The sequence below is a fragment of the Egretta garzetta genome, unplaced genomic scaffold, assembly GCF_000687185.1.
Source record: "Egretta garzetta isolate BGI_Z169 unplaced genomic scaffold, ASM68718v1 scaffold97, whole genome shotgun sequence".
Lineage (NCBI taxonomy): Eukaryota > Metazoa > Chordata > Aves > Pelecaniformes > Ardeidae > Egretta > Egretta garzetta.
The window spans coordinates 850,745-863,998 of record NW_009260135.1 but is presented as its reverse complement, the minus strand read 5'-3'; the positions used below and the strand labels follow the sequence as shown (position 1 = coordinate 863,998).

The 13,254-nt window shown below is 37.5% G+C and overlaps 1 protein-coding gene across 2 annotated transcripts in view; it reads left to right on the top strand.

The window, feature by feature from the left end:
- TENM2 (teneurin transmembrane protein 2) overlaps positions 1-13,254 on the top strand; it is a 538,424-nt gene that overhangs the window by 415,309 nt on the left and 109,861 nt on the right. For both annotated transcript variants that reach the window (XM_009641606.2, XM_035897048.1), the window contains 2 exons: positions 4,106-4,311; positions 12,265-12,460. In XM_009641606.2, coding sequence (XP_009639901.1) covers positions 4,106-4,311; positions 12,265-12,460 — 402 coding nt within the window. The remainder of the gene's footprint in view (positions 1-4,105; positions 4,312-12,264; positions 12,461-13,254) is intronic.

The window sequence follows — 13,254 nt, the reverse complement described above, 5'->3', positions numbered from 1 at the left end:
CCAACAAGAGTAGCTCAGCAGTAATTTATGAGTCTATGATTCAATAATGCATAATCTTTAGAGCTCTGATAGCCTGCTAGACTTAAAACTTTTTGAGTTGTTAGTTAAACTTGCAGACGTAAAACTTACATTTTAGTACAACTCCAGGCATTTCTAAATTGTGTTATTTCAGCATTGTAATGTAGAGCCATAAAAACACAATCTCATGTATTAAGTTCTTAAAAGCAAAAATAAGGATCCCTTTCAGCATGTCGGAGGTGAGGCAGCAGCTGTTTCTCACAGACATGGCATGGGCTGGATGTAGAGCAGAGGCATGCCATGCTACAGAAATACAAACTTGAAAATAAGGGGTCATCCATCCATTCCATTCTTTGTTGTAGGTTAAGTATATCCTGATCACTTGTGATAGTTGCTCATCTAACCTGCTCTTAAAATCCTCTGCTGTTTTGAACCCCTACAGCTGTCACAGTTCTCTTCCTAGGCAGATTTTCCTGAGACACTGCAGTGTTCCAGAAGGAGTGGTTTGGACAACTAGAAACCAGATCATTTATATCGTAGAGCAAAAAAAAAACATCTATGGGGAGATACTTCCAAAGACAATGCCAAATTCAGCTGAATCATTTCAGTATTAGAAACCTGAATCATGTCTCTAGGCTGATTGAGAGTTACAAATTCACTTGTCTCATCTGCAGTTTTCACCAATTTTCAAGCTAACAACTTGAAAAAATTAAAATTAAAAATTTTCATGAGAAATATAAAAGAACGGTCTTTTTCTGACAACTTTTTGTTGTAAAAGTTTCACAGCCAATATATTTGTTTACCTTTGAGGTGCTTGCTGAAGTAATGTGAATGTAATGTAACCCTGGGGTCTCTTTATGACTGGAATATTCTCTTTTTAGCCTAATTGATATATTCAAGGATTCTTGACTCCTGAAAAATGCCCTTTTCCAGAAAACAGAATTTTGGAAAACCAAAGGAGGCTAAGGCTAAATTCAACCAGAAACACTAAAACTTGAGCCTCCATAGGAATTAAATTTATTTGCAAAGTTATAATTCGAGACAATATATACTCAGCAGACTTGGAAGCAATGTAATTAGAAAAAGTAATTGATGGTGGTGTTTTGGAACTGCTTTAATAGCTAATGAAAGCATAATCTCCAACAGAGACTATGGTGGCCTTGCCATTTGCCTGCTCAGTAAACTTGCTGCACTGGGTAAAAGTGGGGTACAATGCCTGAACCAATATTCACTATAATCTCTATTTGCTGTAGGTGAAAAACACACGACTCCGTAATTTGTAAAGCAGATGTATGCGTGAGGGTATTCTAACACCACATCACTTCTTAAAATGTTTTGACAAAGATTCATTTTTCTAAAACTTATTCTGTGGCACAGGCTACTTACGTGTGCTGTTTCAGTACTTAATGGCCCTGATATATATATATATTTATACATATATGTTTATTACATGAGGTAAGTGACTATAAGCTGCTTATTTTTTAACTAATTGGAATATTAGATTCGTGCAGCTAATGCAAGCCGTATCTCTGAATGTACGCGACCACTGCTCCACTGAATTCTAGAACTGGATAACAAGTATAAAGTATTTTATATATATATATACACACATACACACACAGAGAGAGTTTTAAAAAATATAAAGTATTATTTAAAAAGAAACTAAATGAGTAGCAGATTCCAACATGAGGGGGAGGCTTCTGATTTGAAATAGATCTAAGCTCCAGATTCCCACCTATTTTATGTGTGGATTTCAGAAATAAATTACACTTAACTGACTTCAGTATTCTTTATGTCAAAGATTTCCATTAGCTTCTGTGGACTTGAGCAGCTTTATTGTAGTCATGAAATTAACCACATTGAAAAAATATATAATGCAGATAATTCATGGAGTACAAGGAGTCTGTGGACAGAGTCAGAATACTGAAGGAGGCACTGGTCTGTTAATCTTCTCACCTTTATTACTTATACGGCTTTTATCATAATAATAATGCCTACAGTAAAACTTCCTGGAAATAGCTTTTTCTTTGACTGTTTCACTTTGACTATGCATATACTGATTGTGAAGAACATGGTTCTTCAGAGTGCATCACAGAGTCTGTTCTCAGATTAGATACCATTCGTGTTCATTTAAGTATGCACAGTCTACCTCCACAGAAAAAATTTACAGCACACTTTTTAAGAATGTTGAAAAAAATGCATTTATTACCATAATTTGGAACTGTGAAGTGAACAAAGTGTAATGTTGTACTCAGAGGGGATGAAGGAGCCCTCAGCCTTAGACTGACTTCCCAGCTCTGCCAGTGATTCCAGTATAGCATTCAATAGGGGATTTTATGTGCCTGGTTTTCCTATCCATGTGGTTTACGGACTAATTTAAATTCTAGTGAGATGGTGCCTGACTTCATCGAGGTAGGAAATTTGAGATATCATCTGTTGCAGTGATCCATTAGAAATAAAATCATGTAGTTTTCATAAAATATTACATGTTTGAATCTGATTGATATGTCTGTGTTATTGGGTGGCTTTAAAGGTACATTGCGTGACATTCTCAGCCATTTTTCCTTTCTTTGCAGCCTGTCTTTGCAGCTTCTTCTGCTTTATTTTTTTCTTAGTGCTGTGATATTATTGTAGACCCATTAACATAGAAAATGAAAAAACAAACAAGTTGCCAAAAACTGTATAGCAGTTGGTATTCAGAGCATTCTTTTACCATTTCAAAACACTGCTAACATAATATCTGTTTCATTATGTACAAGTTAAGTGCTCCTAACATAGATAATTTGGAATCTATAATTGAAACCATGCTATTGCAGCTCTCAGTTAAAGATAGTCAAGACAGAAAAGCTGTTATGTACTTACCTGCCGGAATTATATGTCATTCTATGCCACCCTGTTTCATTCATACAGTGCTGAAATATATTTCAAAAGTAACTTGCCACTTACTGAAAAAAGCATTACACCATGAAAAAAACGTGAAGTAAACATCGCGCTTTTAAGAAATACTGTCAGGTTGTATCAGAGAGATCACTACCATCCAGTGTGTATTAATAGTTATATTCATGATACCTGTACATTTCTGTGATTGTTAACAGAGATTACCTGTGCTTTTCTGGTCTTTATAGTGTCTGTTGCAATAATTTTTAAATGGATTTATCCCCGCGTTGTTTGGGAATATGGAACACAAAATCAAACATTGCTACATACTGTAGCTTGAAAGCACTGCGAACGCTTCACGTATTGCACTCCATGTTTAAAATATGTGTAGCCTCAGAACCATCCTGTTCAGCTGAGAACAGAAGGGATTTGCACCATGTTTTGAAGGTTGACTATTTCATGGGCTAGAAGCCAGAGCACTCAACCAGAAAGGTCTTGTGTCTTTTCTTCAATAATGCATGCTGGAGAACCATCAAATGCTGGATTTTAACTAACCACAGCACAAGGGAGAAAGACTTGTAGATAGTGTCTGCTTCGGGCAGGGAGAGCGTAAAGGCAGCACACTGAGTTGTACTAACTTTCTTTCAAGAGGGAGAAGGTGCGCGTTAGAGTACAGACACTGTCCTCTAAATCCTTTTCTGTGCGTTTCATTTCTTCTGTCAACTCTCTTGTCTATGACCTGGAGTTTATTTGACTACTTTACTATAAAAAAAAACAATGGCAAAAAAAATTTGCAATCAGTTCATTTAGATTGAAGTTGCCCCTTCAGTTCACCTTTCAGATAATTTTTTTATACCCTGGTTGCATATGAGATGCAGCTGAAAAGAGCACGGGGAGATTTGTATGTGCTTAATTGACTCTCTACTGTTACTATATTTGATCAGTAAAGAGCAATCGCAGAATTAAAGGGTTGGAGGGATTAGAAGATTGCAGATGCTCCACAGAAAGAGATTCACAGCCTTCTTCAAACTTAGGGGCCAAATTCTTACATACTGATTGAAACAGCAGGCAAATTGCATCAGAGTAAGAAAGGAAAGTTACGGTTTGATTTAAAAGGTGGCATTGACACAGGTGTTCATCTTGAATGAATAAAAATACCTGTATTAAAAGAAGTTACCTCATTTTATTTATATTTGCTTTTATTTTATAGGACCATGGGTCACTAGGAATAGCAGCATAGATAGCGGAGAAGCAGAAGTTGGCCGCAGGGTCACGCAGGAAGTGCCCCCTGGAGTTTTTTGGCGGTCTCAGATCCATATCAGCCAGCCACAGTTCCTGAAGTTCAACATATCCTTAGGGAAGGATGCTCTTTTTGGTGTTTATATAAGAAGAGGACTCCCACCATCACATGCCCAGGTACTTTATCAATGTATTTGTTGGCTTTAAATGTCAAAATGCAAAAGTCCAGAGCATCTATGTTAGATTTACGTGGGATCTTACAGAGCTCAAGTTTAGAGATTCTGTGCAGTATTCTGGGAATTACTTAATTTGTGATATTTGACCGAACACCCTGATATTAGGATTTCTAGGTTATTACATACCTCAACATACATTGATAAAAGAAGTAATCAGTGATTATATTCTTGCCATTCAGGTTTTTAAAATAATTTGCAGTTTGGCACTCAAGGTTTTGAGACAAAAAAAAACCTCTGACAGAATCTTGGCGCCAAACTGGGATAAACGTATCCAGTTATACACCAGTCAAAAATGATGAGTGATAATGGTCAAACTCACAGTATCAAAGCACTATATACAGTTGGAATGCATGCACAGCTAGATGTGTTAACATATAATTTTCTATCTTCGTAGAAGTTTTAATCTCCACACAGGCTGCTGGAATGGCATTGCTGGGGTATGCAACAGACTTGGGGTCACTGCTAGCCAGCCATATTAGAGAATATAATGCAATGGCCATGTGTTTGAGAGCTTTCATTTTACTACTTTACCCTCAAGGATGGAATTTAGGTACAATATCTGATTCAGACATGGGGCAAGTCTTGCAGCTGGGAAACCCAATTCTTCTTGATTTCTAACCAGCCTCAGAGATGAAAACTCAGTAACACCGCATTTTTACAGTGACCCAGTAGTACAGAGCTAAGGGCTGTAGGTAAAGACAGTTTAAAGTTAGGCAGACCAAACTTAAGTATCTTTTTCTTCTAGGCTGTGCAGTGGGTGTTTTAATTTCTTTGCTGTGAGAAGATATAACCTTATTTTCTGTTAAAGAGGGGTTTTTTTATTATTATATTGAAAACTCATTAATATGAATCGAAGGATTCCCATTTACTTAGATTAGAACTGTAATGAGAAAGAATATATTTGCGGTTACACATACTAAAAGGAAAGAGCCTCCATGCTTTAGAGACCAAGAAGCAGAAATAGCAACCAGCTTTTGGAAAGGACCCCTTCCTTTATGCATATCCTTGCTGCTAAAAATCGGTTCTTCATTCAGAAATTATCTTGTAAAATTAAAATGCTTTATTTAGTATATGATTTCAAAAAAGCAAATGCAGAACTCCATGATCCCTTTTGGGAAAGCCCTGTTTAACATTTCTAGATGCCTTGCTCTGATTTGCAAAGAACTGCTACTACTTTTTTTTTTTTTTAATTTGTCAAAGCAGACTGCAATTACATAAATGGTTAAACTGCATGATCTAAGCTAAAAGCCCAGAGGCTTTAACATAATTGCATTGCTACATATTGCCTGCAAGGAGGTATCAGCCCTAAGTGAACTGTGTCCATGTACATGTACAAACTCATGGTACAAACAGTGAACCAGTTCATTTTCTAGGGAAAACTGCACTTATATTAACTGCATTTTGGATCTGCTTACCAATGCGAAGCAAATTTATAGAAATACTCTGCATTGCCTCTTGTTCTTTGGTGTTGATTATCGCCTATAATCTGAATTGAGAACCAAAATCTTTAAACAGAGTTGGGAGGGAAAGGTGATAAGAGGTTTACGTGGGTTTATGACCTCTACTTCTACGAATTTGTGAACAAGGAGCTTTGACTATCCAAACTCCATCAACTTCCTGTAGTATGCTGTTCTAAAATGTTTTGTGAGTTATTGAATGGATCTATCCGACTGGTAAGAAATAAGGATCAGCAGTCCACAACCCAAGGAGGGAAAGGCAAGAGGTCAGTTTCCCATATAGCTACAGGTTAGCAGACAGCATCCTGAAGTTCCATACAAAGACTAGATAAAGTGGGAAAATTGTAGAGGGCTGTTGACTAATTTTCAACCCATGTCAGATATCCATGCAACACAGAAGATATCTACAGAGAATATGTTCCAGGGTGGAAGCCTGCCTTAAGAATGTTTTGATTTTGGCTGTATTGCTTCAATAGGAAGGTGAAATTATGAGGGTGAAATTATGTCTACAGATCTTTAACTGTTGCAGTGAGGTAATGGTATAACTCATTGAGCATGTCTGATTTGATTTAGAATTTTGGCACTCACTTCCCCTATCATTCCACCATGAAAAAAACCCAGCAATTTAGTTGAGGAAAACAAACAAAAGTATAAATCATGAAGTGAAAATGGCTTGGGGCAACCAGAGCTCCTTAAGCTATTGTCAAGGTTTGCTGTAAATATGAGTTAATTATAATTGTTTCACTAAGACGTGATGGAGGTATGCCTGTATCTTTTACAAGAAATCCAGTTGGATGTAACTGGTAGTACAAAATATATTTTTTAATTCAAGCCGAAGTTTAATTTCTATCGCACTGTGATCAAATATATTTGTTCTAAGTTTCATTATGATGCTCTCATGTGAGAAGGCTATGATCAGGCAAAGTTTCTCTTCTTTCTTTCACTCCACCTTACATGGATAGGATATAAATTTTGTGACCTTTCTGTTTAAATTAAATAATGAGAAACATCAACTGTGTTTCTTACTGATCTGGATTCCTCCTCAGAGAACCTGTTTTCCAGTCTTTAAAGGAAGCAACTCCAACCCTCTTCCATAACTGGAGTTAATGAAATCCACCGGCATAATCTGCAGAATTACTTTCCCATATTCATGCAGGGTCCTGGTGCTTGTCAACAGGGTGGTACAGCAGAAGATTGCTTGGCATTGTTGCCCAGCAATCAAAATTCAGCCAAGCTGGTACCAAGAGAAATAATTTTAGAAAAAGAAAGGCAAGCTGTTACAGACCTGAGTTAGTGAAAAGAAGCCTTGTTCTGACAGAAAGGAGCAGAATGGTTTTGTATTAATGAAAATAGTCTGAAGTTGACACCAGACGATATTTTAAAATTGAAATTTAAAATCCTTGTTTCTGCAGGTTAGGGACATGAGCTGTAAAGCAGTGAACAACTACACTTGACAGTTCATCACTGATCGGTGCTGATATGTCAAGCCAAGTAAAATCCTTTGTGGGAGCAAGTCAATAATCAGCAAATTAGGTACATGATTAACCTGAGACAACAAGATGCAGTTCCTGTCTGAGAGCCCTGCTGAGATTTAACCTTCTCAGTATTACTCTTTAGCAAATATTCCAGTGCCTGGTTTAGTCAGTCAAACTGATGTAGCTGTAAACTTGTATAGAAGCAGCCTTGTGCGCCATGTGCATAGGGAATGGAGCTCTAGAGGAGAGGGGAAAATGCAATTTTGAGTGGAAGGCAGACTAGAAACAGGAATGCATTGCTTTCAAGCAAAATTCTTCCAACCTGTGTAGTACTACGTGGAAATAACAAAATACACATTGCAGGCTTGAATGATCAATAGGAAATTAGTAGATGATAGTCATATTAATAAAATTGATAATGTATAGAAAATGAACTGCAAATGTCAAATAATGCATGAAGTGACTCTACAGAGATTACAGCAATTATGATGTTACTACACGTTGGTAGAACATTCCAAATGACGCATGAAATAAGGTAACCTTATAGAAACATCACTGTAATGTCTGGAGAAGGCAGTGCATGGAGTTGTATTGTTTTCATTTCCAGCAGAGTGTTTCATACTTACAAATTTTTAATGTCAAAAAGAAAACTGTTTTCATTTAGAATAGAAAATGGCTTTATTTGAAACAACTTGAATAGCTGGGGAGCTGCAGTGTTACCTTGGTTTTTAGCCAGTGCTCAAACACAGGTAGGTGCTCTGACCACCTTTAAGTTAACTGACAGCAACTGTGCTGTTATTACTGAATGCTGTGCTGCATTGTACTGGTTGTGTTGTGTCACATTCAAATGGAGAAACAAATTGGTTGGCTGTCACTGTGGGTATCAGATGTTTCATGGGTGTATTTTAATGAATAATTACCAACTGGATTTTATGAAGAACTAATTTTCAAGCACTTTGCAAACAAGTTTCCCTGACATATGTTTTCTTGGCTGCTTAGGTGTTACAGGGCTTTGGCATAAAGACGAATGATAGCCACAACGCCAAACGTGGTTTTTTTTTCCCTCCCCTCTCCCATTTCAATATGCATCCATTATTGAGACAAAAGCTCTAAGAAATCTTTCTTTCAATCCCTAATTTCAAACACTGTTAGGGATTTTGTGGACGCATGCAAATAGTTTCAAATCTAAGAGAAAAACAAAGATTATGCAGGCTATCTGAGTTTTCAGTCTTGGCCATGCTTTCACAACTAATTCCCTTCCTGTCTGTAACTGGGCTTGGTCGCTCTGGGCTATATGGATGGCATTGTGCAGAGCGGTCACTACTGTATACGTAAAGGTCCAACACTGTTTTGCTGACTCCCCATGGTTACTGGAAAAGGGAAGTCCTTATTAGCCTATGAATAAAATGCATCAGAGGAGGATAGAAAGCTCTGAATGGAGAAATTATAAAAACAAATTGCCCAGAAAGAACTTAGTGTGAGATTTAGGTTTGTAAATAAAAGTGTGCAGTAGGGTTTCGGTATGCTGTGTAGTAAAAATAAACAAACTCACTGAGAATGTGAATTTGGAATTTGTTTAGAGGAGTAGGCTGGCAAGTCACTTGCTTATATGGAACTTTAATCATAATAAGTACTCACCCCGCAAAATTGAACTCTGAAGATGCAGTCATTTGGGATTTCTGGTGCATTTTGTTCCTGAGCAGTTTTTGCCATTTTTGTGTGACTTTCAGTACGAAAGCATGAAATTTAAAGGATCATAAAAAAAAAAAGTCAGTGAAACTTCAAAATTACTTCAGAGATTTAGTTTGGTTTGACAGATCCATTCCCTAATTCATGTCATTTAGTTGTCTTTTAGCAGTCCTTAGCAGTTGTGTGTGTTAGATTAAAAATTCCACAGTTGCTTCATAATGATCATGAAAGCACTTTCGTTCTTTTCCTAGATGGGCCTCTTAATCTATGCATATTTGTCAACAAGTAGCTTAATGTAAGAGTGATATCTTCAGCACACCGTTATATAAAAGTAATTAATCACCCAAGTGTGGTAAATTGAATAATCCACTGGGCCACAAGAAGCAAAATGATGATTCAGCAAACCATGTGAAGAAATCTTACCTGGTTATGAATTCACAGTACCATCTTGGTGACCCTTCAGTCAGGGATTGTAGATTTTGGGGTACATATACCTAGTACTTGCTGGCACATTAAGATTTGTACACCCGTGGAACCACCAGCAGATACATTCTCTTCCTTCTTTTTTCCTCAGTCCTGAGGAATCCAAAAAGGAATAAAAATTTATTGTTATATTCTGTGTCAGTTTGCACTGGTACTTCATGGTTCATGAAGTTACTCAGGTTTAGTAATTTTGCTTTTTCCTGAGGACGCAATAATTCTTCATAGTTTGATTAAAGAGGGGCAATACCAGCCTTAACTTTACTGAAGTTAAAATTGTAGCCTTATGGGGAGTCATGCCAAGGGACCTGCTCCCACTAGGTCACACCCCATCATTGTGAAAAGAGGTTCTGCAGCTAAAACTACTTCAAGCAGTTTCAGCTTGAATACTCTTCCCCTTCGATCTTGCCAACTGCTGAGCCTTCTCTACTATATGAGGTAGAATCAGCATCAAACAGAGGGGAGGCAGAGGAACCTGCCAGCACAAGCAGAGATGAACAGCATGTTGCCAGTGAGAAATGTCAGCTTTTATTGCTACTTCCTTAGCTGACCCTTTGTGAACGATTGTTCAAGATTTCTTTTTCCCAAGATGTTGCCCGAGTAATAACATTTCCCAAGGAGGTGATGAGTCTGTCCTTAACCTCTGACTGTTAGACAATAGGTTTTAGCGATATTTCCAAATGTCATTGATTTAAGAACTGGATATATGTGTGTTCGGCACCTCTGGTACTCTGAGAGTTACTGACATGCCAGAATTCTCTAAAACTCTGGTGTGCGTTGGCTTAAATGTACTAATTTACCTTCTCCTGCAAAAATCCTGTGTGAAAAAAAGGCTCAAGTGGATGGCAGTCTGATATTAACAGTTTGGTTAAACTTTTTATTCCACTTCTACACTTTCCCGCAATTAAAAGCAGAGGAAAGAATGGATAATGCACTTGCTGTGACAGTAGCTTTCAACATTAGTAGACCTGGGCTCAAATTCCTTCCCTGCCATGGATTCCTTTGTGGCTGCGTATTGGTGTCATAGTTCCACATGTTTAACAGGAAGGTAATAGTACTTCCATACTTTTCCCTTTGTTGTAGGGCTATGTCAAGGACTCTATATTCCTCATATAGAACTGTGACAAAATTTCAAATAGAAAGGTCAGCTTTTATACCCCAGTTTTAGGTAGATGTGTAGCATGGCACTAAAAGTGTTAAATCAGTCCATCTGTCTGTCTCTTTTACTAGAAGAGAGAATCTTCTTTATCGCATGTTGTTTATTATTTGCTAAAACTCACTGTTAATGAGTGGAATACAGGGTAAAAGACAGCCCTCTCTGGGTGTTTGGTCTGTTTAGGATGCAAGATTACAGTTTTCTATTTAAACTGAAAGCAAGTGAAGGTGTATGTTTTCTCAGAGCTGTCGCAAGCACAGACTGTACGTGCTAGAGATAACGGAGGGAAATGCAATGAAACTACTGGCAAGCAAGCACATACTGTTACTGTATTTTATTGAACATACACATCTTTCTTTAGACATGTCTATCTATCTACTCCTACATAGATAAATGTGTCTAAAACAAGATGTGTTTTCATAGGGGACTTGTTATACAACTATCAAAAGATTAGATATATTGGTTTTGTTGTTTCTTAAGGGCTTCCCTTAGATAGGGACTATGAGAGCTAGTAAGTTGAGCATTGCATCAGCTTGAGAGCTCTAGAATCACAGGCATTAAAGAGAGGAAAAAAAAAAAAAAACTATTAGGACAGCTAGTCCAGCTGCTTTGTTATGCAGAGTTATTCCCTGTTGTAGATTAACCAATATTTCTTCCAGTCCTGTTTAATTGTGTGATGCAGTGGCATCTCCATTGGGAGGCTATTACTGAGCTTAATAGATGGGAAGCTTATCTGACATTCATCTTAAATTTCTTTCTTTCTTTTTTTAGTTTCATGCCATTAATGGTGCCATCCCTCTTATACTCTAAATAATCACTTGCTCTGTTTGATCCCTTTTCCAAAGATTAATGTAATGTTCTACCTTACTTGGAAACCATCCAACCAGAAAGTCTCAGTTTTCCTTAATATAACTTCAATTCCTTCAGCCACTTGATTTGTGTTATTCCTTTCCATGCTCCCTCTGGGTTTTGTATCCTACTTGCCCCTGATTGTTCCACATGCAAACTCAGGTAAGCAACTCTTACTCTGTGATGTAAAACTTGTACGGTGTATTTTTATTGGGTGCTGAGTTACCTAACATTAGTGTTTGTGCTGTTCCTGTTTGTTTTCACATTCCGGGGGTTTCCGTTCAATTATATGTCTGGAGCTGCATCTGACTCCTGTTCCTCTTGCAGCAAGAATTTATTGTAGGTGATTGCTTAGGAAAGGGCATGTCTCTCATAGGTTGAAGGTTTCCAGCTTTGAAAGCTGTGTAGGAACCTAAAATCTGATGGGTCAAATCATTAATTTCAACTTCTTTCCCAAATCCCAGCCTGTCAAGAAATACCATTTGTACATTTTTTGATCACCTATGCAAAGATGCATAATTCTATGTCACTGTTTAAGAAAGGATGAGAATCACAGAATCTCTGTGTTTTCCATGGTCCGCTAGTAAATATTAGTTTCACATTGACATATCTTCCAGAACTACCATTTTATGCCAAGGTAGAAGAGAAAATATACTGTCAGATTTTGAGCTGAAATATCATTCTGTATTCAGGTCTGTTTGTTTGGGGGTTTGGTCGTGTTGGGGGTTTTTTGGTTTTGTTTTCGGGTTTTTTTTTTCCTTTTTTTTTCCTGTTTTTTTACCCTGCAGTATGATTTCATGGAACGCTTGGATGGGAAAGAGAAATGGAGTGTGGTGGAGTCCCCACGGGAACGTCGAAGTATTCAGACCCTCGTTCAGAATGAGGCTGTGTTTGTTCAATACTTGGATGTGGGTTTGTGGCACCTGGCATTTTACAACGATGGCAAGGACAAAGAAGTGGTCTCTTTCAGTACCGTTATTTTGGGTAGGTATCTAAGCGTTTTTTCCTCTGTGTTTATAGCTTCCCTTACTTAAAGTCATAATACTTTCTTGCAGTCTTCAGTATTTGGCCTATTTATCCTTACGTTATATTGTGCATTTTTTTCTCAACGCTGTGCCATCAAAATGTCTGTAATGGGGTGCTGATTTTAATTTGCTGACTTCTCTTTTAAGATTTTAGCATTCACAAAGATTTTGAGTTTAGTTCTGGAAAACAAGACTCAGATAAATTCAATCTGGGTTGAAGCATTCCCCAGGTAATATTAGTCTCCCTTAGCTCTGTTATTTTTAGCCTTCTTATTTGCTTCTCCTGAGAAGCTTCATTACACCCAGGTGGAATAGTATCCACCAGGAGAGCTGTTTAATCTTAGGAGAAAGACAGCACAAGAAACTGGCACCTGCGAATGAGGTTATTGTTTGCAATCCCCTCAAAGATTGAGTCAGTTAATTAGCCATATGCTGTTTTACAGCTTACTGCTCACCTAATAGCGGGTCATCTCCTCAACATGGTGGAATCAAGACCAGAAGAACATCTAGCCTATGATCTGAGAAGCTAGCAGTTTTCTTAGAAGAACAGGGTTCCATTTAGTTGAAAATCAGAGTCTAAATTCTCCAAGCTTTATCAGATTTGTTGAACTTTGAAGCACTTGATGAACTTTGCTGAATATCTTGTCACAGTGGCATTAAAATGCTGATAGTCTACGTGCTATTCCGTCCTGTCTGGTGAAGTGTAAAATGGCACTATATTGTATAAATCTAATTCCTATTAGGTTAGGGAAA